The sequence below is a fragment of the Mus caroli genome, unplaced genomic scaffold (assembly GCF_978045245.1).
Source record: "Mus caroli unplaced genomic scaffold, Mus_caroli_1 scaffold_1, whole genome shotgun sequence".
Lineage (NCBI taxonomy): Eukaryota > Metazoa > Chordata > Mammalia > Rodentia > Muridae > Mus > Mus caroli.
In genome coordinates, this window is record NW_028227256.1 from 167,743,402 (window position 1) to 167,769,100 (window position 25,699).

The 25,699-nt window shown below is 44.5% G+C and overlaps 1 protein-coding gene across 2 annotated transcripts in view; it reads right to left on the bottom strand.

Annotated features, from left to right (window-relative positions):
- Nucleotides 1-25,699, bottom strand: part of Ddr2 (discoidin domain receptor tyrosine kinase 2) — a 133,492-nt gene that overhangs the window by 28,800 nt on the left and 78,993 nt on the right. For both annotated transcript variants that reach the window (XM_021159760.3, XM_021159767.3), the window contains exons 4-8: nt 5,252-5,354; nt 3,566-3,797; nt 3,148-3,295; nt 2,648-2,753; nt 292-475 (exon numbers count right to left, since the gene is read on the bottom strand). In XM_021159760.3, coding sequence (XP_021015419.2) covers nt 292-475; nt 2,648-2,753; nt 3,148-3,295; nt 3,566-3,797; nt 5,252-5,354 — 773 coding nt within the window. The remainder of the gene's footprint in view (nt 1-291; nt 476-2,647; nt 2,754-3,147; nt 3,296-3,565; nt 3,798-5,251; nt 5,355-25,699) is intronic.

Genomic DNA, 25,699 nt, shown 5'->3' on the forward strand with positions numbered 1-25,699 from the left:
AAGGAAGGAAGGAAGGAAGGAAGGGAAGGGAAGGAAGGAAGGAAAGGAAGGAAGGAAGGAAAGGAAGGAGGGAAAAAGGGAGTAACTCAATAACAATGGGTCTAACCTGTTGTGCAGAGTTAACAAATGAAGAAACAACCTTTAAAAATGATGTTACTCTGAATTCATCGATACTTGTAGTAGTGGAATATATTTTAAAATCTAGTTCTGTCAACATCAGCTCAAGGAACATTGGGCATTTTCCCCCCAACACAATAATTTTGAGGTTCTTGAAGAGAATCTACCACTGACCTTCATGGTAGTAAAATTCCTGATTCGGTCAAATTCAAACATGATCTCAATGAAACCGTTGGTAGCGCTTTCATTCCGCCATCCCACATAGTCATAGCCAGGCCACACGTGGTATTCATGGGTCTGGGTAAAATCATCCAGGCCAGATACTCCATCGGTCAACTGGCCTAGCCCTTCAGTCATGCTGCTCAGGCCATGGGAAGAGGAGAGAAGAGAGAAGCCTGGAGTTACTCACACATCCACAGAAGAACTTTTCAGCCCATTGCTTCACTGCTGGATTTTGTAAGAGCTGATAACCATAGAGGTGGAGGGATTAGTAGAAATCATTCAAATGCACCTTATCTAATGGTTTCCTTTTCTGAATTGTGCGGTCCATGAAGAATTGCAAATGCATCCAACCAGTATTGGTCACTGATGGGTCAAGGGCTGTGTTCTTCATGTTCTTCATTAGTTCCCCCACTAATGAACTAATTTAGATGCCATTGATAATGGTGAACCATTATACCAAGACACCATATTAATACGTATAGGAAAAGACACAAGGGGGAAACGAAGGCTTGTCATACAAACTAATAAAACAGCACTTCAAAGGTTTTTCTGCTAACGCAGTAAACGTTCATTATTTTATAACATTTGTTGATGTGAAACTGAGTTCTCCATTGATTCAGGGAAAGAGATCATTAGGGTAATATTAATTTGATTTAGATGTTTGTAATCCCCCAAATGAACATTTCTTCCCTATTTTATTTCCAAGAGTACCATTGTGGCCTTGGCTACTAGTTCATATTTACATCATAGAATCTGAGATTTTAAAGTTTGCCCCACTAGAACTCACATCTAATCTTTGCCAGGTGCTTGTTTAATCTGCCTGAAGCCCAGCTCCAATCACATCCTTCCTTAACTTTAAGAATCATCAATGAATTACTATATTAGAAGGAAATTACTGTGCTAAAAGGAAAACTGCTCCATCCCCACCCGACTTCTTGATATCCTTCTTACTACTCCTAGTCCTGGCATTCAAGTCTCCACCACCATGAACATTGTTATGCTATACATTCTCCTGCCAGGAACTGTGAACTAAATGGAACCTTCCTTCCCCAAGTTGTTTATTGTCAGGCATGTGGTCATAGCAATGAAAAAAAGCAAGGAATACATAGAATAATCAGTCTTCTCACATAGCCATTGACCCAAACTATGAATGCCTTAAGCATGAGACCCATGGCTTCATTTTTCTTAATTACCCACAACAACCTAGCCAACTTCTACACACACAACAACTGACTAGCAAAGATTGGTTGATCTGGATCCAATTGGTATCTCATTTCCCGTGTGCTTTAGGTCTAGGCTAGCTGGGGTGTGACCGAGTCAAACAATGCGAAGATGATGTAAGAGAGTGGAGAGAAGTGACTGACTAAACAGATGGAAAGGAAATAAGTAAGGCTAGAAGACGGGATGAATCAAGACTTCACCCAGGGGCTGGCTGATGAGGGTGATAGTTCACTCTCCACCCTTGAGCCAGTAGAAAGGCTGTCTGTCATTCTACAATCTGCTTCCTGAGACTCACTAATATGTTTCTTTTTTAGCCCCTAGAAACTTTATTGTTGGATCGATATTTCACAATATTCTTACAGATAAACACTGAACTAAGAAAGACAAGGATTAGCAATGGACCAGAAGAAGACTGTAATGATTGAATGGATAGGCGCATGTCTTTCCCAGCTCTGTACCCAATGTGTCTGGTGATGTTTTTCTACCACAGCTCTTCATCTGTCCACTTTAGGCCTCTCTGCTGCTCTCACCCATTTCTGCCATAATTAGACCAATGTTCCTCCATTTCTTCCTCTCCACTCCTCTACCTACTGTTTCCTGCTTTCATTACCATCTAATCCTAAGAGCTTCTCTTATCTATTGTAAGCCTTAATAGCTCCTTCTTTTCACAGCTTCTAAAGTACTATATTTATGGAGTCCATTGTTTCTTAACTTTGTGACCTGACCAATCTTATTTCTTACTTTGTATCTATAGCCAAGTTAGCCTTTAGGTTGGAATATACATCCTCATTTCAGGATATATAGCTCCCACGCTTATAGAAATATCATAAAGTTTAGCTATTCCTTTGTGTAATTTTTCTCCTGTCTACTGTATTACTCTTTTGTTTTCCAAAAGTCAGCTACAAAATGGAGATAAATACCATGCAGTTTATATATGTAGATGTAGAAATAACTAGATCTAAGTTATTTCTGTGTATCACACATGTGCAGAATACTGGTGGATTGACTGACTCTTTGATTATTGATGGAACATTTGTTATGGTGATTTCCTCTATTCTGGTGGTTATTTAAATCTCCTAGTATTTACCTGTACCCAACAGCTCCATCATAGACAGAATCATTCAGATAAATGATGGAGCCTCCAGGGAGTACAAACTGCTGTCCAGCTGGAGCATTGTAGGATACCAAGCCATCTGCCAAAGGAAACACAGTGGTAAACATCTGTGATAAGGAGATGCACCTGCTGCCTAACCAATTAGCCTAGGGAGCTACTTAAGCTTCCAAGGAAGTACGAGCTTGTCGAGCTTGTCCATCATGTCTGCTGGGTTTCAATCCAGGTTCACAGTTGAGCACTGTTGGGAAGCACACCACAACAGCAGTTACCTGAGTAACTCTGAATATGTCATTTCCGCCACAGGGCACCAAGCCTTGGGTGGATGGGTGTGGCTCATTCTTCTCTTTTAATGAAAAGGAAATAATCTCATTCCAAAGGGGAGTGACTTCATCCCTTTCTGAGTTGGTGGTTTTTAGTTCTTGGGGCTTGGAAGTTTCTCTATGGTTCAGAAGGTCTCTGTGGTCGAGACTTACCTAGCCAGACACAGCCATAAAGCTCAACCCTCATGCACACGTTCATGGAGTGGTCAGTGACCGGGATAAGGCGAACAAATCTGGCGACGATGGGTGGCTCCAAGTCCTTCAGGAAGACATCATAAGGGTTACTGTTTCCATCAAGCACCTAGGAGAGATATGAGAAGGAGCAGAGACCTTTACAGCCATGTTCACCTTTCTTCATGAATCATGCATTTGATGGACACTTTGCTCCTCGTTCATGAGCAGAATATAGTCACTCATCTCTCTCAGCAGAGCTAACAGATCCTCTGTGTCAACTCTGAACTGACACCATGCCACATTTACAATGTCATATCAGGCTTGAACATACAAAGTTTGAACTATTGACAACTATTGAGTCCTATATTCCCCCAGAGCGTGGCCATTTTCTTCTTACCTGCTTCCCATGCCGGTTACGCCAGGAGATCCAGCGACTGCCATCCCGACTATAGTTGATCTTGTACATGGGTGCAAATTCAATGCCATGACCCCCTGCATGGCGCCCCTGGGTCCCCACAAGAGTGATAAAGTGTAGGGTTCGCAAGTCAATCTGCAGAAATTCCTTCAGGTCATCGGGTTGCACTGGAATCTCGGGGCACCAGGCTCCATCTCCTTCTTCAGAGTCCAGCCTTGAGAAGAAGGGTAGGGGAGAGAGGGAGCAACTGTGAAACAAGAGACACTCACCAGCTCACAGTAGGCAGCTGCCCTGCGCCTGAGGAGAGAGTGAAAACCAGCAGTCTAGTCCAGAGGGACTTGGGGGACCTCCCCCATGGTGTCTGTCTGTCCTAACCATTCCCATCTGTGGTTCGTTTCCTGTCTCTGAAGTACCACACAGCCCAGGGAGAGTCACCACAATGGAGCTGGGGCCTTCCAAAGCACATGTAGCCTCTTAATCTTCATTTAGAGAACTCTAGGGAAATGACACCCTTTCCACCCATGCTCCTCTGTGGAATTCTTTCACCATGCCCACGTCCATTCCTCAGCCACAATCTCACAGAGCAGGCTGCTCCTGGTTTGGGTATCAAGGTATAGGAGAGAGGAAGGAGTAGGGAGGAAAGGTAGGGCCCTCAGTGTGGGCTATGCAGTGTGGTGGAATGCCAGCCAGAAGGATGGGCATAGCCACCCAGCAAAAGCCATGGGAGCCATGGTGAAGGTGAGGGTGGAAAGCCAGTGAGGGAACAACCAATCACCTGGGTTCATTTACTACTCCAGGCTAGACCGCCACTGAATGGCATTGAGAAATCACTCTGAGGTTTATTTGGGGTACCCTCTGAGTTTTCTCCCTCTTCCCTAGTATACTCCCTTTCCTCACAGAGCTTACTCACTCATTTCTCGTTCCCCCCCATAACTCCACACTACTCTTGCCTCTCAAACACTAAGACAGGTATGATGAGGGAGGTTATGGGGGCCGATTGCCTCATGAGTGATTCCATTTTAACAAAATCAATACTAAATTTACATCAAATAATTAGGTTCTAGCAGGAAGAAGAGGCATCGATCATCAGCGTAGCTTCTGAGTTGGGAGTCTTTTAGGGACCTTGGGAATTATACACTCCACATAGAATTTGCTCTGTTTATAGATGAGGATGGCCCTTCTGTGTGAGGTTTCCTTGAGGGAAGGAAGAACTTACTGGAAACCTCAGTGTCTGGTTTGACCATAGACACTCTGCCCAGTGGCATTTCGATACCTCCCGAGAAGCAGGCGTCATTCAATGCCAGTGTCCTACATAATCTACACCTCTCTGTACCTGCGCCCTTGGCCTTTCTCCTACAGCAGCCCACAGTGAGGTCCGGTAAAGCAAATCCACTGCCTATCAATGACCCCATTCACAGTGGGTGGTGTGGTTCTGAGGCCTCTGTGGTTGGGAAGAGGTTTCCAGGCCAGTGACTGCAGCCAAGGCTTGGCCTCTCTCTGAAACATTCCAAGCAGCACAAACCCCTTCACATCTCGCTTCCAGTCTTGCAAGCTCTCACCAGCACTAGCCCTTCCCCCAGCATCTTGAGTTGTGGCTGTGTGTCCATTCCCTCCTCCCCCTGCTCCCCTCCCCCTGGCACTTAGGCCTTCTCGATAAAGCTATCTCACCTCCCATATTTGGCAGCCGTGGATTCTGACCACTGACTTGAGGCCGTGATGTCCTCATCTGGAATGTGGCCTCCTGACATGCCCAGAGGATAGCGGCATATGGCTGGAACAAGGAAGCAGAGAGAAAACAGAGAGAGAATGGGCTTTCATTTTTAGTCCAGAGTCCCCAAGAAGGTTGAAACTAGTAACAGAACAGGAAATAGGGGACTTGAAATCTTCCTAGATCCTTCTATGACCCAAATCCAGCCACACTGATGCCACAGAGCTTCTTCCTAACCCTAATATCCAAATACCTCCAAGATTTAACCAACAGCCAAACTTACATTTTGGCCCAAATTCTGACTAATGTAATATAATTTAATGTGCAAATTTCTTCTTGTATTGAGTAATAACCCCAATAGTCCCAGCCTTAGTTCCTTACTAGCAGATTTATATATTAAACCAATTTCCTAAAAGTAGCATTATCCTTGTAGCCATCAGGTAGCCCTAGATGGGTAGAAGCACTCTGGTTTACTAAGGAGCAGATTGTATGAGACTGCCCAATCTACTGTCCCGTGTTAGTACTGAGCATGCTGGTCCTGTTAGAAACAGTAGTTTCAGGGATGGGCTTCACTTTCAACAAAGAGAATAAGACAGAGCATATGAAATTCCCTATGGGAAATAATCCAGCTGTCAAACAATGGGCACCAGACAACAATGGACCACCATCTCTGAGAGATAGGAAACAAAGGAGCCAGCAACCACGCACAGTTACAGCAAAGGATTGAGAGCTCAGGCAAGATTGAGTGGACTTCCAGAGTTACAAAGACAAAACAAATAACTATAAACACTCGGAAGCCACCATAGTCTACGCGATAAAAGATGAGTAGGAAGATAAAACAGAATGGAATCATTGTGAGGAAGGGAAAGAAAGAATGGATGTTTCTGGAAAACCAGAAAATTTCCTGGAAATATAAAGCCACAAAATAACAAACAAATAAAAACCCTAGGGTATTCTTTTAAAAGGAGAACAGACCTAGGGGTATTAGCAGTTTAGATATCAAAATATATACAAAGCTGTAGTAATTAAAGTAGTCCTGTACTTAAAAATGTGACCAATGCAATGGAATGGAGAGCCCAGACATAACCTCACATATATAAGGTCAACTGATCTTCAACATAGGTACCAAAAAATGCACAGGGAAGCATAGTCTTGTCAACCAAGGTGCTGAAAAAAATTGGATAGCCATATTTCCAAGAGAGAAATCGGACCCTCATGTTACACACGCACGCATGCACACGCACGCACTGATGCTGAATGGTGCCTCGGGGCCCATCTGCAGAAGGCAGAGAGAGGAGAACTAGGGGCTGCTCAGTCCAGGTCGTGAGCAAATGAAAGCAAAGAGAAGCCAACACTACAGCTTCCGCGGGAGGCTGAAGGCCTGAGAGACCCTCATCTCCAAAGCCTGAAGAACCTGAAGTGTGCTTTGAACAACTGACAACGAAAAGCACACCTAACTGAGAGCAAGAGTTAGTCCCATCTTTGCTTTTCCTGTTCCATTTTGGCCCTGAGACTCTTGCTTGATGCTGCCTACATTTGAAGTTCTTTGCGATTGTAACTCTAGAGTATCTGAAAACTAAACCCAGGAGCTGCATGTTGGTAAAGATGCAGTTATCCTGCTGTGGGTTTGGGCTCCGAGCTCCACTCCCAGATCCCATCCATCCTGGACAGAGAATGACGCTCAGGGGCCCTGCTGGCAGCTGCAGCATAGAACATCCACAGTCCCATCCATCACGTGTCTCCAGATGTGGGGCTGTAAATGTAATGAGAACCTCTGTCCTCTGGGACACGTGAGGTAAGCCAGACATTGGGAACAGCCAACAAGGTGAGTCATGGTAGTATCATAAATAACTTCCCATCGTGGGGCCTGCTGGTCTGTGGGACAATAACCAAGACACTGCCACTGCCCCTACAATGCATCTCGGTAGGGTTGTATTTCTAGGAATCCTTTTTCTGTCATGTTGTAATTGGCTCCGTGCAAGAATTTCCCCCTATTTAACAGATACAGAAAATGAAGTAAACGAGATCAGAAGTGTGTCTGTCAGGCAGAGGGAGTGACAGAGAAAGACCACAAAGGACTCTGCTATGCAGTGTCAGAGGACTGCTAAGTTCTTCCCAGAGACTTAAAGATGTAGTCTTGGGAATTCATCCAAGGGAAACCTTGAGTCACGCAGATAACAAATAGAAAAGGATTCCCCATAAATCTGAGAATTGCTTACTTTATTGCAATCTATCCATTCACGTAGTGCATTAACAAATGTGCCCATTAGTGAGTGTTCTTGCATTTATACAATCAGTCAGTAGTGAATAAGTCATAAAATGATTTCTCTCCTAGACCTCCATTATGGTCCAAGAGACAAATGGAAGACAACAGGTATTCAGACATCAAAAAGATACAGTTTCTTTCCTATTTGACAGTTGCTATCATGGTCTCAGAGAGTCTGACAAAGTATCAAAAATACTAAAATATGGTGTCAGGATGCAAGTGACAGGTTCTTTTAAGAAATAATTTTCACTGTGAATTTTCTAGCACACTTGCATCTCTTGACCTTCTAGAGCATAGTCATCATGTTGGATTCCTGGCCGCTTTCAGCCGGCTGACTCACAACTCTGATTTAGGTGTTCAACATACATTGGGCAAACAGCTAAGTATGAAAAGGTGGAGAGCCAGGTAGATAGAAGGAACTGTCCAGACAGAAGAACAGAAACAATTCACTTCTCATGATAGATCTTGAAGGGCAAGTGCAGTAAAGGCTTTCTAGGTCAGAACCCCCCAAGTGAGTTGTCATCTGTAGGGTTCAACAAGTGTTTGTGAGGCAGCAGCTTGCCCAACTGTCTCTCATCAGGCAGTGACTTAGTTCAACAGTGGGGGTACATTATGTGTAGGAGACAAAGAGAAGCCACAGCATAGACCTTAGCACTGCCGGATAACTAGTCACAAAGATCGACTGAGGAAGAGTTTGGGGTGTTTGGTTAGAAGAGGCTCCAGTGACTAGAGACCTAAGGGATGACAAGAATCTTGTTCTGTTCCATGATGTAAACTCACAGTTCAATGTCAGAGTAGGTGCTGAGCCACAAGGGTCACTGTAGATTTCCATTCACTAGAAGGGGATAGTTTCTGATGGTTGGCTGAAAGAGCTGGTAGTGCAAAGCCCTCTACAAGCTCTTTTGTCTTTCCCTGCATATGCATACCTATAATAAACTTTAACTTAGAAACTAATCATAGTGAGAGATAAACAATGCTTAATAATAAAATGGAACAATTATGATATCCCATAGTAAAAGTTATGTGAATGTAGTTCTCACGTATTTATTAAACGTTTATTAAATGTTTATTTGGTTTATGTGTGCGTGTCTGTGTGCACACATATGTACGCAGGTGTGTGAACTTGTATGCCCTGAGGCCTGAAAGGAGTGTTTAGTGCCTCTGGGCTGGAGTTACAGGCAGCTGTGGGATGCTCAGCTTGCTCTATGGGTGCTGAGATCTGAATGCAGGTCTTCATGATGCACAGCAAGGTCTTCTAATCTCTGAGCCATCTCTCCAGCCTCTCTCCCATCTTATTGAACCACACCCACTTGCCTCCAGAAGGCAAAACGGTGCTTATATACGGAGATAAAGTGCAGTGAATGACAAGCACTGGGTGTGACAGAGGAGGGGGGCGCTCAAGATTTAGTTCTTTCAGTCCCAATCACTACATTTAAGATTTATGAATTAGTCCTGGCTTTGTCCATCTAATATTTTCAGACTGTGATTGACTACACATGGAAACCGAGGGATGCAAAACCACAGATAAAGAATGACCAAATTTTCAGTCATCCTACAACAATGGGAGTTGGGCTAGTGATCTAGAAATCAGGTCCAAGGACTACAAGGTTGAAAACAGGGAGGTCAGAGACCAGAGCTGATAAAGCAGCAATGTAACATAAAATAAGTAAGCAGAGTTTCTCCATGATTCAGTGTTCCCAGGGGCCTCGCAGGAAGGGCAGAGGAAGAGTGCGAGCTGATCTTGGATAGCCTTACCCATCCCGCTGGGTCGCTGGAACCAGAAGAAGCCTTGGCCCAGGGAACCCAACGTGGCGCTTCTCTGCAGCCCTGGTGTGGTTTTCCTATTGAATGTGCCTATTTTGGGTAACTGGTGGAAGGGAATCTCAGCTATTTGGGAAGATACAGAACTGCAACATTGGCTCAAATCCTAGTCATCAGGACTCCTTTCTTCCAATCCCCCGCCCCCATTCACTGGATTACACTCCCCTATTCAGTCCATATCCTGAGATATAAAGAAATATGTACAGAGAGCAGCCTGTCACAGGAAGCAAAAGTCACTACAGGAAAAAAAAATTGCTTGCTGAGTTGTCTTGGTGGTTTCCGGATGCTTCCATTACCCACCAATCTCCTGACAGAGATGCCAACGGACTCTTCCAGTTTCCCAGAGTGGAAAACTACCAGCATCAGCCACAGTAGACCCAGCTGAGAACTCTGTCCATCCCAAGCTCCAGTAGGGTTGGCAAGCAGACGGAGGAGAAACAGCTGCCACCAGGTCCCAGCTTCCCAAGACTTACTTTTCATACTCTCGAGCCAAGGTTGTAAGGCTGAAAGCATTGCTTGTTCCAAGATGTTTACCCCCGACAGCCAGCTCCAGCCCATGGCCTGCCTGTCACTGAGTATGCTATATGAGGCTTCCAGGAAAACACAGGGCACATGAAAGGTCTAAGCACAGAAGTATGACCCCTGGCTCGCCCCAGGCACACATTTGATAGAGGTAGATTATCAGGGTCATGGGGTGGGGTAAGCCAGTCTAATGATCTAAAGATAGATATATATATATATGACTACAAAATTTTAGATCCAGGGAAGAAATTTTAACTGACTGAACCCTAGAGTTCCATACTCAATATCAGAACCTGTAGTCCCCAGAAAGGTGAACTGACTCGCTTAGAAACTCAGACGACCAATGTAACCATGACGGAAATCCAGTGTTCTCAGCTCTGGGCCTTCTCAGGCCAACTCAACCTACTTCTTCCAGTTCTAGAAAGAACAAGCCCAGTCAACAGTGTCACCTGGGCCTTGCTCCCCACACACTGCATTGCACAAGCAAGACTATTATTAGGTCAGTCATTTTCTTCAGGCTGTGGGTTTGTTCTTTTACACGTGGGTCTATTTCATAAAGACTGCTTTCCCTCATTTGATATCCTCTTAGGAATAGATAGTTTCCAGAAACAAATATTAAAGACAGGAAAGAAAATCTGAATGCATGGGCTTTAGGGTATGGAGGTACAGATTGGATGGCATGCTCTTCCTGGTTACATACATGAACCAGTAGATGGGAAAACAGTAAGCTTTTTGTCCCAACAAAGAGGTAAACTCAAACAAACAAACAAGCAAACAAAAACCAACTGGGTTAGAAATAACACAGGCTGTAAAGTTGATAGGAGATACAGCTTGTGGTTCAGCATGTAACAATTCTATATTTCATGAGGCAGAGCTTATGAAACCCCACAGAAGAAGGGGAAGAAGCATTGTAGGAACCAGAGGGCCCAAGGACACCATGAGAACTCAGCCCACAGAATCAACTAACCAGAGATCATAGGGGCTCACGAAGACTGAACCAACAATCACAGGTCCTGTATGGGTCTAAGTCCTCTGCATATCATGTTATGGCTGTGTAGCTTGATGTTCTTGTGGGACTCCCACCAGTGGGAAAAAGATGTCTCTGAGTCTTTTCCCTGCTCTTGAACCCTTTCCCTCCCATTGGGCTGCCTCATCCAGCCTTGGCATGACGGTTTGACCTAGTCCTATTGCATCTTGGTATTGCCATGTTTGGTTGATATCTCTGGGAGGCCTGCTCTTCCTTGAAGGGAAATGGAGGAGGAGGAGATCTGGGGAAGAGAGGAGTTGGGGACACAAAGAGGAGTAGAGGGAGGGAAAACTGCAGTCAGGAGGTAATATATAGAAGAAGAAGAAATAAAAAAAATAATTCTATGTTTCAAATTTGATTCTGTCCTTCTAATATGGAAGTACAAGACTGGTTACTACATCCCATCCCTTTGGGAACTTTAGATTCCATATCTTCTGCTATGGTTTGACTGTGATGTGTCTGTCATGGGCTCTTATATCTGAACACTTGTTCCCAGGCTAGTGGCACTGTTCTGGTAAGTTGTCGAACTTTGTGGTCCAGTTAGCAGACATGGGTTGTTCAACCTTGAAAGCAGAATCAACTTCTAGTTCCAGCCAGAGCTTTTTGCTTCTTGATCCACCACAATACAAGAAGCCTCTTCCATACGTTCCCCCGACCAGGAACTCTGCCATGCCTTCCTCACTGTTATGAACTCTGCCTTTAAAACCATGAGTCAAAATCAATTCTTTCCCCCTTCAAGTTGCTTTTATTGGGTATCAGTCCCCGCAATATAAAAATAAGCAACGTTTTCTTAACAATCCTTAATAATCCTCAAACTTAATAATAAGCAGGGTTGTTTCAGAAATCGTTAAAATACAAACCGCAGCACATTCTATGTGATATAATAGTGCTCAATAGATGATACCCAGAAGGGGAAAGGGAATTAGTGTGTTCTGAATACCACATGCATCCTTTCTTAAGAAACATGGAAATTTTATGACCATTTAAGCTTGTGATCTCTGCTTAATCATAATAATGATGTGTAAAAAAAAAAAAAAACAACAACAACAAAAAAAAAAACCAGTCAGTTAGCATTCTTCCAAACTTAGAGCAATGATGTTTAGTAATATTTAGGTGCTTTTAATTCTTCTCTGGTTATTTTTATTATGACTCCTCCTAATAAAGGATTGCAACTGGCCTCCAGGGAGTTGCATAGAGTAAAAGCAAATAAGAAAATAAGCGGAGGGGAAAGAGAACAGGGATAATAATAAGGTGGAGTTAGTATCCAAAGCTGTGTTTTCTCTTGCAGTGTTAGGTCAAGGCCTCGCGTGCATGCAAGGAAGGCATTCTAATGCTGAGTCCAACCTCAGCAATACTCTGCATTACCCCCTTCACTGGTGAGAGCTTTTCACTCTGGTTCTGCTTAGAAGTCAATTCAAAAAGTGAAATAGCCCAGTGCGATGGCTCAGGGGGTAAAGCACTTGCTGTACAAGCCTGGTGACCAGAGTTCAAGCCCCAGAACTCACCTGAAAGTGGATGGAGACAGTCAAATTCACAAAGTTCTCTGACCTCTACGTGTGTGTCATAGCACATGCACCACACACACACACATTCACACACAATTATGTGTACACAAACACATTAATATTAATAATAATAATAATAATAAAAGTATACGTTAAGTGGAATATTAGAATTTAAGGGGAATCATAGAGGGCTGGAGAGATGGCTCAGAGGTTAAGAGTACTGGCTCCTCTTCTAAAAATACTGAGTTCAATTTCTAGCAACCCCATGGTGGCTCTCAACCATCTGTCATGGGGTCTGATGCCCTCTTCTGGTGTGTATGAAGAGAGTGACAGTGAAGTCACATAAAATAGATTAATCTTAAAAAAAAAAAAAAAAAAAGAGGTCAGGCGTGGTGGCGCACACCTTTAATCCCAGCATTTGGGAGGCAGAGGCAGGTGCATTTCTGAGTTCGAGGCCAACCTGGTCTACAGAGTGAGTTCCAGGACAGCCAGGGCTACACAGAGAAACCCTGTCTGGAAAAAAAAAACAAGGAAAAAAAAAGAAGAATCATAGTAACAACAGAAGGAGATGCTAACTTTTGATACCTGTCCCCAGGTGAGGTAGAATAACTTGTGATAATTAATGCTACCCCTCCTCCAAGAGTACCTGGAAAAGCTGGATACACTTGGTAAATGCTCTACTCAAAAGTGCTTTATTGATGAGGCAGTGAGAGTGAACCAACTAAGACCTTAAAGAAGAGAGCAGTCTCAGGAGAAGAATTCTTGCAGTCCCTTTCAGTCTCCGCCAGACTGGGACAGGGACAAGTGGGTGATGCTGGTTGTGGTACCCACAGAGGTTTCTATGAGGGAAACTAGCAATCTGATAAGGATCTGAAAGGAGCTGTGTACAAACTTCTTCCACTCAGCCATGTGCCTGATGCTGGGCCAAGTCAAGCAGGAGTGTGGAAGCCAAAGGACTCAAGACTTGCCAGGGAGAAAACTCACAGGGGGTCTGGAGGTACTCTCAGTGTCCAAGAATTCCAGCTTATACCCTACCAACTGTGTAGACAGAAGATGTGTACCTCTGCCAAATACCAGAAGATCCAACTGCTCTGCCAATAGACGATCTGGATATGAGTTCACAGCCTCTTACAGAAGCCAAAGATACAAGAACATGCTTCAAGAGCTAGCCAGCCCAGCTCCACAAGGAAGCAGGCCGTACCAGTTCTACTACTACTACACCACAGGTTTCTCAATAACTAGTCATAATGAATAAGGGGCAGAAATGTACCCAAATCCTTTACTCTTGTGTATAAATCCTTACTCTTGGCTTGCGAAGGGAAAGTCTCCAGTTCACTCTTTTGGGCACTGTAACCTGTTAAGATGTAAAGTCTAAAGAACTGTGTTTTCTGTGTTCAAGGATTACTAACTACCAAAAAGCTACTGTCTTAGGGCAGAAGTTAGGCATTTCTTTTATTTAATCAAGAAACAAAACAGAGGCAGGCACCACGGTATACATCCATAACCCCAGGGGAGGGTGGAGATAGGGGAAGGAAGAGTCGGAGCTCAAGGCCAGCCATAGCTCCAGGGAAAGTCCAATCCCAGTCCAGGCAATAGGAGAGCCTGTAGCAAAACAGTCAAAAAGAAAGAAATGCAGGAAGGAGAGTGTCAAAAGAGGTGAGGGAGTGGCATACATACATACATACAGACAGACAGACTTATTTGGTGGCATATACCTACACTCTAAGCACTTTGGAGGCCAAGACATGATGATGACCGGGCACCGAGGGGATTATAATAAAGCACAAGGTAGGGAATGACTGTCCAATTATCGCCGGGTCCTAGTGGCGGGTCTCAGAGGTGCTGCTCAGCGGCCCACGAATCTGGCCAAGGTAAGAGAGGTTATGCAGGGAGTAACTGAACCCCTCAGTCTTCCTCAAAAGGCTCATGGAGGCTTACAGAAGATATACCCCATTTGACCCCACATCCGAGGGTCAAAGGGCCTCAGTGATTATGGCCTTCATTGGCCAGTCAGGTCCCAACATTAGAAAGAAGTTACAGCTAATTGAGGGCATGCGAGATTATACCATAAAGGATGTAGTTAGAGAGGCAGAGAAAGTGTATCATAAGAGAGAAAAAGATGAAAAGTTAGAGAGAGAAAAGAAAGAGAGAAAAGAGGATGAGGATAGGAGAGACAGGAGACAGGAAAAGGTTTTGACTAGGATACTGGCCGCAGTAGAAGAAAGAGATAAAGGGAGAAGAGGTAGACAGTTAGGGAACCTGGGAGACAGGAGACAACAGGGACCAAGGAGACCCAGAGAAGGCAGACAGTGCCTGGAGAGGAACCAATATTGCAAGGAAATGGGCCACTGGATGAGCGACTGTCCGAAAAAGAAGCAAGAGGTGAAAATGCTTTCTCTTGGAGAAGATGAAGACTAGGGAGAACGGGGCTCGGACCCCTCCCCGAGCCTAGGGTAACCTTAGAAATGGAGGGGACCCCCATGGACTTTCTAGTCGACACTGGGGCAGAATTTTCAGTACTCAAGACACCACTAGGAAAAGTGAAGAAAAACGGAAAAACTTTGGTGATGGGGCCACGGGACAAAAGTTGTATCCATGGACCACATCCCAAATAATAGATATAGGGCAAAATTGAGTAACTCATTTGTTTCTAGTCATTCCAGAGTGTCCTATGCCCTTATTGGGGAGAGACTTACTAACCAAGTTAAAAGCACAAATAACTTTTACCTCTCAACGACCAGAGGTGTCCTGGGGAATGGCTTGCCCCAGACTCTAGGGCTAACTTTACAACTAGGAGAAGAATATCGACTCTACCAAAATAAAGTGAAGCCCCCTGAGGGATTACAGGACTGGTTGAATCGATACCCTCAGGTGTGGGCAGAGACGGGAGGAATGGGGATGGCTAATCAGGTTCCCCCCATGGTGACTGAACTTAAGTCCGGGGCCACCCCTATAGCTACAATATCCTACAATATCCCATGAGCAAAGAAGCTCAAGAGGGTATATGCCCCCAAATCAACAAACTGCTCCAACAAGGGATTTTGGTCCCATGAAAATCCCCTTGGAATACTCCTCTACTTCCAGTAAAAAAAACCAGGGACCTGTGACTACCGTCCAGTCCAGGACCTTAGAGAAGTCAACAAGAGGGTTCAAGACATACACCCCATGGTGCCAAATCCTTATAACCTCCTCAGCACCTTGCCACCTGTTCGGACGTGGTACACAGTCCTAGATCTCAAAGACACTTTCTTCTGTTTGAGGTTACACCCCAACAGCCAGCCTTTGTTCACTTTCTAATGGCGAGATTCCGAGAGTGGACAAGCCGGACAGCTCACATGGACGAGGCTGCCTCAGGGATTCAAGAACTCGCCCACCTTGTTTGATAAAGCCCTACACTGAGACCTTACCCCTTTCCAAGCCAGTAACCCACAGGTGATTCTTCTGCAGTATGTAGATGACCTCCTACTAGCTGCAGAAACACTCGAGGACTGTGAAACTGGGACTCAAAATCTCCTGGTCGAGCTAGGTAAGTTGGAGTATCGGGTCTCTGTTAAAAAGGCTCAGTTATGCCGGACAGAAGTGACCTACTTAGGATATGTCCTGAGAGATGGACAATAGTTGCTCACAGAAGTCAGAAAACAAGCCGTTATGCAGATCCTGGCCCCAACCACTGCTTGCCAGGTAAGAGAGTTCCTGGGGACTGCCGGGTTTTGTAGACTCTGGATTCCCGGATTTGTCACTCTGGCAGCCCCATTGTACCCATTAACCAAAGAAAAAGGAGAGTTCACCTGAACCAGAGAACATCAGCTAGCCTTTCAAACTCTCAAAAAGGCGCTACTGCAGGCTCCAGCATTGGCCCTGCCAGATGTGAGCAAGCCTTTTACCCTATACATTGATGAAAGTAATGGAGTGGCAAGGGGCATCCTTACCCAGGTTTGGGGGCCATGGAAGCACCCGGTAGCCTACTTATCAAAGAAGCTGGACCCTGTGGCCAGCGGATGGCCCTCCTGCCTGCAAGTGATAGCAGCCATGACTGTGCTAGTAAGAGATGCTGACAAACTGACTATGGACCAGAATGTTACCATAGTGGCCCCACACTCTCTCGAGAGCATTGTCAGGCAACCACCGGACCGCTGGATGACCAATGCCAGAATGACGCACTACCAGAGCCTATTACTGACAGAGCGAGTAAGTTTTGCACCCCCAGCCATTCTCAACCCTGCTACTTTACTACCTGAGGCTGACGAGGCCCCTGCACATAAGTGTGAGGAAATACTGGCAGAAGAGACTGGAATCCGGCCAGACCTCACAGACCAACCTAGGCCAGGGGCGATGACCTGGTTCACCAACAGAAGCAGCTTCGTGGTAGAAGGTAAGCAGAGGGCTGGGGCAGCAGTAGTGGATGGAAAGTCTGTCATATGGGCTAGCAGCCTGCTGGAGGGTACATCAGCTCAAAAAGCAGAACTTATCACACTAATTCAAGCCTTAAGGCTGCCAGAAGGAAGGACTCTTAATGTCTATACCGACAGCCGGTAGGCTTTTGCCACTGCCCATGTTCACAGAGCAATATACCGACACCATGAACTGTTAACGTCTGCCGGCACGGATATCAAAAATAAAGAAGAAATTCTCAGCTTATTAGAAGCTGTTCATCTACCCCGTAGAGTGGCAATTATCCATTGCCCAGGACACCAGAAGGAAACGGGGCCCATTGAAAAGGGAAACCAAATGGCAGACCAAGAAGCCAAAAAAGCAACCCAAGGGCCAATGACTCTGGTAGCAAGAACCCAACAGCCCACCACCGAGGAAATAACTAAAAGAACCTTCACAGACGAAGAGGGGCGAGATTACTTAGCTAACATACACCATCTTACTCATTTAGGAACTAAAAAAATAATAAAATTGGTTATTAAGTCCCCCTATTACATTCCTGGATTAAAAAGAATTGTAGAAGAGATAGTAAAAAACAAAAAAACAAAAAAACAAAAAACTGCCGTGCTTGTGCACTTATCAATGCCGGGTCTAGCAGGCTCCAGGAAGGAAAATGACTGCGAGGAGACAGGCCTGGAGCCTACTGGGAAACCAACTTCACTGAGGTGAAACTGGCTAGGTATGGAAATAAATATCTCTTAGTTTTCATAGACACCTTCTCAGGATGGGTCGAGGCATTCCCCACCAAGAAGGAAACAACTAATGTAGTGGTCAAGAAGATACTCGAAGAAATCCTTCCCCGCTTAGGGATACCTAAGGTAATGGGGTCAGACAAAGGACCTGCCTTCGTCTCCCAGGTAAGTCAGGGATTGGCCAGACATCTGGGGACTAATTGGAAATTACATTGTGCATACAGACCCCAGAGTTCAAGACAGGTAGAAAGGATGAAAAAGACGCTAAAAGAGACTCTAACTAAAACAGCCTTGGAGACCAGTGGAAGTGATTGGACAGCCGTTCTCCCTTATGCCTTGTTCAGGGTTCAAAATACCCCTGGAACCCTTGGCTTAATCCCTTTTGAATTAATGTATGGGGCGCCCCTGCCCATTTTTATGACCGTAGGGGATAAGAATCGCCCGAATGTGTCTTTCTCTCCTTCCTCTAGTCTTTTGGCTCAATTAAAAGCTCTCGAAATAGTAAGAAAAGAGGTCTGGGAACAACTAAAAGAAACCTATGTTGCTGGTGACACACAGGTGCCGCACCAGTTTGAAGTAGGAGACGCAGTTCTGGTGAGGAGACACCGAGCAGGGAACCAACAGCCGAGGTGGAAGGGACCCTACTTGGTGCTACTGACAACGCCCACCGCAGTCAAAGTGGAAGGAATCCCCACTTGTGTCCACACGTCCCACGTCAAGAGAGCACCCCCTGGAGTCAGCCATGATGAGTGGACTTTGGAGAAGACTACTAACCCTCTTAAGTTGCGCCTGCTTCGTAGGAGCGATCCCAAAGGCCTTCAACCCCCACAGTCCTGTTCAACAAACGTGGGAGGTACTCAATGAGGGGGGTAGGGCTGTATGGATAATCGCCGAGGTATACCCCCTGTGGACTTGGTGGCCTGATCTTTTCCCTGACATCTGTAAATTGGCTATAGGAGCCCCTCCTGGATGGGACTTGGAGGGATACTCTGACATTCAGAGGGCACCTTTAACACCCCCTCCGTACGTAGAAAAACATTCGAGAGACCCATGGGGTGGTTGCTCTAACCAAAGGGATAGAAGCATGCTTTGAACCCATCCCTTCTATGTCTGCCCCGGACCCCACCGAAGTCAGTCCCTCAATCCAACATGTGGAGGTAAGACTGACTTCTTTTGCAAGAGCTGGGGTTGCGAGACTTCAGGTACAGCCTGCTGGAAGCCCTCCTTGAGCTGCAACTATATTAGAGTAACATCCAACTATTCCCTAGCATCTTACATACCTGAAGGATTTGACCTAGATGAGTGTACTGACTGGTGCCATCCGCTCCGTGTCACCTTCACTGAACCAGGGAAAAGAGCTCTGGGATGGACAAAAGGGTATACCTGGGGTCTTAGGATTTATAAGGAAAGATATGATGAGGGATTATTGTTCACTATCAGATTAAAAATAGAGACCCCCTACAATCCTTTAGGCCCCCCAACCAAGTCCACACCCCTTACTCATACCATTACTCAGCCTACTCCCGTGATTGCGGACCCCCTTAATATGGTCACTCTCACCCAACCTCCCACTCTTTAAGTACCTCTAACTATTAACTCCACAATCCCTTCAACAAGACAGAGGATGTTTAACCTAGTGAGAGGAACCTTTTATGCCCTTAATAGAACTGATCCAAGCGCTACTGAGGACTGCTGGCTATGCCTGTCCTCGGATCCTCCTTATTATGAAGGAATTGCCTTCAGTGGAGATTTCAACAGAATCAGCAGCTATACGTCCTGCTCTTGGGGAACAGGACAAAAACTGACCCTGACTGAAGTATCCACGAGGAGTCCAGGTCTCTGTATAGGCACCTCACCTTCCACCCACAAACACCTATGTGGACAAATTCAGTCCGTGTATAGGACAGAAGCTAATTACTATCTTGTACCTTCCCCGGTTGGCTGGTGGGCTTGCAATACAGGACTTACTCCCTGTGTATCAACTAAGGTTTTTAATTCATCTCATGATTTTTGTGTCATGATCCAGCTGTTACCCTGCATATATTATCACCCTGCATCCAGTTTAGAAGAAAGCTATGCTGGCCGGTGGTCAAAAGAGAACCAATTACTTTAACCCTGGCTGCATTCATGGGAATAGGTATGGCAGTAGGAGTGGGGATGGGAGTATCAGCTTTGATAGAAGGAAGACAGGGAATTCAGTCTTTGAGGGATGCTGTCAATGAAGACCTACCGGCAATAGAGAAGTCCATTGACACATTAGAAAAATCTTTGACCTCTCTGTCTGAGGTAGTTTTGCAGAACAGGAGAGGTCTTGATTTGTTGTTCCTAAAGGAAGGAAGACTCTGTGCTGCCCTTAAAGAAGAGTGCTGCTTCTATGCAGATCATACAGGGATAGTTAGAGATTCTATGCAGAAACTGAGAGAAAGATTAGAGTGAAGGAAACAGGAACGGGATGCTCAACGGGGGTGATTTGAGTCGTGGTTTGAGTCACGACCATCTTGGATGACTTCTTTGATTTCCGCTGTAGCTGAACCAGTCCTTATGATATGCTTAGCTTTAGTTTTCGGCCCTTGTATAATAAATAAAGGGATGGCTTTCATCCAGAGTAGAATCGATGCAGTAAAACTCATGGTTCTTCAGAGACAATATCAATCTATAGTTCAGGTAGATGAAGAGTTAGGGGACACCAATCTCTAAAATTCTATGATTAGAATTAGTCTAAACAGAAGAAGAGGGGAATGAAAGGAAATTAAACAAAATAAAAGGTTTAAACTAAAAAGGCCTGGGACTGAGACTGCAAAGAAAACAAGCCCGGGCATGCCTGAGTCCATATTGAAGCTAGGTTACCTGGTCGTAAAGATAAGGGAAGGAATGCAGGAACTGGTTCTGACTATCTTGACTGACTCATTGACCATCTGGCAGCCTGGCACCTCATGCTCACCCCCCTTTCTATAGAGAGCATAGTTGAAAGCTGAAACATTAACCAGATGCATTGTCGACTCAGATAAGCCACTGGCTTTAGAATCCTTATACGCCCCGGCCTGCATATACTACTCTGCTGACTCATAATCATGTTGCTGATGTTTGAATGGGCCAATCGTATGTAACCGTGCCAATTCTTCCTAGCCCCTAAACCCTACCCTATAAAAACCCCGAGTTTTTGAGTCTCAGGGTCGATTCCTCTGTCTCCTGCGTGAGATACTTATCGACTCAGAGTTCTGCCATTAAAGCTGCCTCGTGCTTTTGCAACAAGAAGGTCTCTCCTGTTTCTTTGGGTAACCCCGCATCCCCAGACTTGAGTGGGGGGCTCCTTCTTGGGGTCCTACAAGTCAAGATCAAACCAACCAACCAACCAAACAAACAAACAAAAGAAACAGAAAGACAAAGGGAAAGAAACACACCAGTAGCCAAAGATAGAATTGTGGGGCTGTCATTAACTTAATTGGCAGTAGGGAGAACTAATCTATCACTATTGAGAAAGGTCCTAACACAAACTCTATTATCAATCTTAAATGTCGATCAAATTTACTAAAATGGAACAAATTAAAAGCATACTTTTGTAAATTCCATTTGCCCCCATCTCAACAGATGGGGCTTATTCCACACCAGGAATGTGTTAGTGATAACACACAGGGAGGCCTCGATCGACTTTGATCTTTACTGTGGTTGTAACATTTGAAAGAGGCAGTTTGTACTCAGCCATAACAAATGCCAAGAGTAAGAGAAGTACACCAAATGCAACCACGCCCTCTGTTACCTATAACACTCCAAATTCTCAGCCTGTAGACCATAGGAGGGGGAACCTGGGTATCTCACTCCTGTGTGGCCAGGGTTGCTCCACCCCTCCACCTGGGAAGGGGGTGTCTCCACATAGAGCTGAGGAAACTGGGAATTAGCTACAGCTGGGAGACCTCAGCTCACCCTCAACCCCCTGCCTCCTTCTGATTTGCTCTCTCTACACAGCATCCCACTGTTGGAGGAATCCCATTCCCATCCCCTCACCCCCTTCAGCTTCCCCAACAGCTTCTCGAAATGAAGGTTCGCATGATACAATTTACATTTTTCCCCTTTGGAGAAAAACACAGATGGGCCTAAATGTTCCTTGACTTTCATTTCTACCCTCGCTGCCCTTGTTACTCAAGTATTTACTGATTGCCTTCATAAGCCAAGCATGGCAACGGGCACTCATCAAGGACATGAGTGCGTGGGAGATCATCACCACAGAAAAACAGATAAAGGCCAAAGCCAGAAACATCTCCCAATCAGAAGGAAACGTTGCATGTTATTTAACAATTTATCACCACCCACATAAGCCCATAAAACACACACTCAAACCTCAAAGGTTTAACGACTGTAACTTTGCTTTATTTTAACTATGTATGTGTCCAAACCACCAAAAACTCTGAAAGGCTTATTTTGCTCTTCAGAGACTTCTAAAAGCAAAAGCTAAATCAACAATCACTCTACCCTAGAACACATACACCACATTTGCTCTGTCACTTTGGGGTCAGGATGACCACAGCCCAGGGCTGGCAGAGATCTCATTTCCCACTAACAACTCAAGTCTTTCTTGAAGACTACAGGCAAAATCAGGGTCACTTATATTTCCATTTCCTACCTGGTTATCTACTTGATACAAACTTTGTATGTAGGGTGTCTAGATTATTTTGATTCCCTTCTTTTTCCAAAGTTACAAATGGCGGTTTAGTATTTGCATGTAACTTGCCAACGTCCTTCACTTACTACATTCTCTGTCTCCCAGAGTTCCCCACCTTCACCCCCAGGTAATCTTGTGAATGGAAATAGTAAAGTTACATTCTCCACCTTATAACTGAGTAAGGTTTATAATTGAGCAATTGTTTGGGTTTTGTTTGTTCCTCAGAGGTCCACATTGTCCACTTTGTCCCCAATGTGGCAATCTGGAAACTGGAGGAATGTTAAAAGGTGAGAACTCCTGGGAAGTCGTTAGGTGAGGGTCCCATCTCCAGAAAGCAAAGTCACTCTATCAGGACCCCATGATTGGTTGTTATTGAAGACTGAAGTTGGCTCTGTCCATCTCTTTTTGTGAACACACTTCTGCCATGTCCTTCCCCTTGCTCTTGAACCTGTGAGTATAGACATGTGTTTTTCATAACATCACCCTGCCTCAGGCATTTCATTATACCAACAAAGAGCTGGTGATTAAAGTGAGGTACCAAGATTTACTTTAGTATTTAAGGTCATAACATTGACCTATGTTAGATGTAGAATAGAATCGACATTTGACCTCCACAGTCACCATCTATTCACCTCTCTCTCCACCCATTGCTAATAGCAAATAGTTGACACACTGTCCTAAGCATGATCTCAAAGGCCAGGAAGACCTCCAAGGAGAACAATCTGGAAAGAAAGCTTAAGGAGGGCTATTACTGATTAAAACTTAACAATACCCTGGTCCCAGAGACATTGAAATGTAGTAGCACAAGAAACCTGCCTCTTGCAGTCAGGGAGCCAGCGTGGATCTTAGTCCTAGATGCAGATAAGAGCTGTGGTCATTAAATATTTGGCATACACTTACAATTTCAAAATTATGTTTCACCTGCTTATTGTACCACCCTTATACATCTTTGCCTTTGTGACGTCTTATTGGCAACTATTCCTATCTTCCTATTTTGTTCTTCATGTGTGCCTCCATACCTTTCCTTGCACTCAAATACATCACCTTCCTCTTGTCGCCTGACCTGTAGCTCAAGGACATATCTTAGCATTTTAGCCAGCAAGACACTGGAGATTTGACAACTCAGGCACTGGCTGAACATAATTTTAAATATACAAATAAATAAACTGGGCATGACAGTATGCACATATAATCCTAACTGAGGCAGGTACATCCCAAGTTTAAAGCCAGCCTGGACTATGTAGTATTCTTGGAGCTAGTCTAAGCAGTTTAGTAAGGCCCTCAGTGACTGGAGACACTGACACCTTGTATGTTCCTGGCAGGATTGAGGATCCTTCTGTGGTCTCTTGGCTTCTCAATAAAGGGAACCTGAGTTCCCAGTTGGTAGCAAAGAAAGGAGGCCCAGGAAAGGAACTTGAAGTGGTATTCTGATGGCAATTACATGATCATGCTCCTGGCACTGTGGCTTAGCCTAAGTCTCCAAGCATTCTGACTCCATGACTACTGGAAGAGAAGTTCTATTCTCTCTTTGTACTCCAACAACTGCCTGACTTTTGAAAGCTTGAGACTTTAGTCTCAAGAGTATAAAATAACAAAATACAAGCAAAACTTTAGAGCATAGATACATTTATTTCTCTCTGCTCTTGGCTGTGGGTGTTACTTGAATTCCTGTGTTGATTTTCCTTCAGGGATGGACTATAACCTAAAACTACAAACCAAACTTCCTCTCCTGTGTTCCTTTTGTTCGGAGCATTTCACTATAACCAAAGAAATGATACAGCCACAACACTCAGTTTCCTCATTTGTAAAAGACTAGATTAAACCAGTCTTTCTTGAGATTTCTGAGAACTGGCCACAGAGTCCTTCAAATATCCAGTAACAGAGAAGTTTTCTTTTACAAAATGCACTTTTGCCTCCACAAATCAAATTTTGAAATTCAACTGCAGTGGCTTCTCAGGCCCTAGTATCTATGCCCACACAACTGGCCCATGGCTCACAGACTCCTATACGTTGGTATTTAGTTGTCTCACTACCTTCAGGAGGCAGTGGAGCTCAGAGGTCAAGGACTATCATCCTAACAGCACTAGACAGGATCCCATCTAGGCTACTCTGATTCCTCTATAACATTTAATTTTCACCAAACATTTGTGGGGCCCCACTCCTCCCCTATAAAACTAAAATAATAATACTGCATACTCCTATTACATTCTGAAGATTACATTATTAATACGACTTAAAACAGTACCAGGAACATATAGCATGATCTTTGAATATCAGTTGATGCTTTCAATGAGCTCTTCAACTAACAGTTTCTTTTTCCTTACTTGGTGTAATCAGAAGAGTTCAGGGACAGTTGAGTTTCTGTTGTCCCCAAAGGAAGATCCTTTTACTGGAAGAAAGGGTACCAGAGGCCAGCCAGGGCCAGACTTGACAAACAAACATGCAAGAAAGAAAGAGCCCATCTAGATAGCTCATTTGAGAGAAATTCATCTAAGGAATGTATCTGTCTTGCTTTTTTATATCATTCCCTCCGAGGGATCTGTTCCAATCACCAGAGAAAGAGAGTAAGAAAGCAATAGAGAGAGGGGGGAGAAAAGGAGAGACAGAGAGAGAGAGAGAGAGAGAGAGAGAGAGAGAGAGAGAGAGAGAGAGAGAGAGAGTATTAAACTCTCAGCATTTCTCTTGAAACTTGAATAATGAGAACCCAGGTAAATAATAATTTTCCAATTTGGATATAGAAATACAGTCTTGATGGAAATCAAAGAACTGAAAGTAAGAGGGCAACTTGCTACAGAAGGGACCCAGAACATACCCAGCACTTCAGTTTCTTTGCCAAGGTGAACTAGCCCCAAAGGTCTTCTGCCTTAGGACTTCCTCATTTAGTTCGACGAAGAGACTAAGTTTCCAAGTGTGAATTCTCTGTACCTCTCTTAGCCTTATGCTATTGTTTTGGCTTCAAAATGAACCTCAAACTTAATCAACTTGTAGTTATAAGCTAATTAAATAAATAATAAGTGAAAGAATAAATAAACACTAAAGCTAAATATTTTTCTAAGTAAACTTTACATTGTTCGTTAGAATTTTCTAATCTCACCTAAATTGACTTGCTGGCTTGTAAAGATGCCTTGGAGAAACTGGCAGTTTAGTTGTTTGCTGGGTGCAGGCTGCCATTCATTCTAACTTCTGAATCATGACTCTACTTTACAATGCTACCCTCAGCCTTTCCGTTACCTCCTCCAGCAGATTGGCAATTGTTAGGTTTGGACTTGTGATGGTTTGTATATCCTTGGACCAGGGAGTGGCACCATCTGAAGGTGTGGCCTTGTTGGAATAGGTGTGACCTGGTTGGAATGGGTGTGTCACTGTGGGTGTGGGTATAAGATCCTCACCCTAGTTGCCTGGAAGTCAGTCTTCCACTAGCAGCATTTGGATGAAGACATAGAACTCTCAGCTCCTCCTGCACCATGCCTGCCTGGATACTGCCATG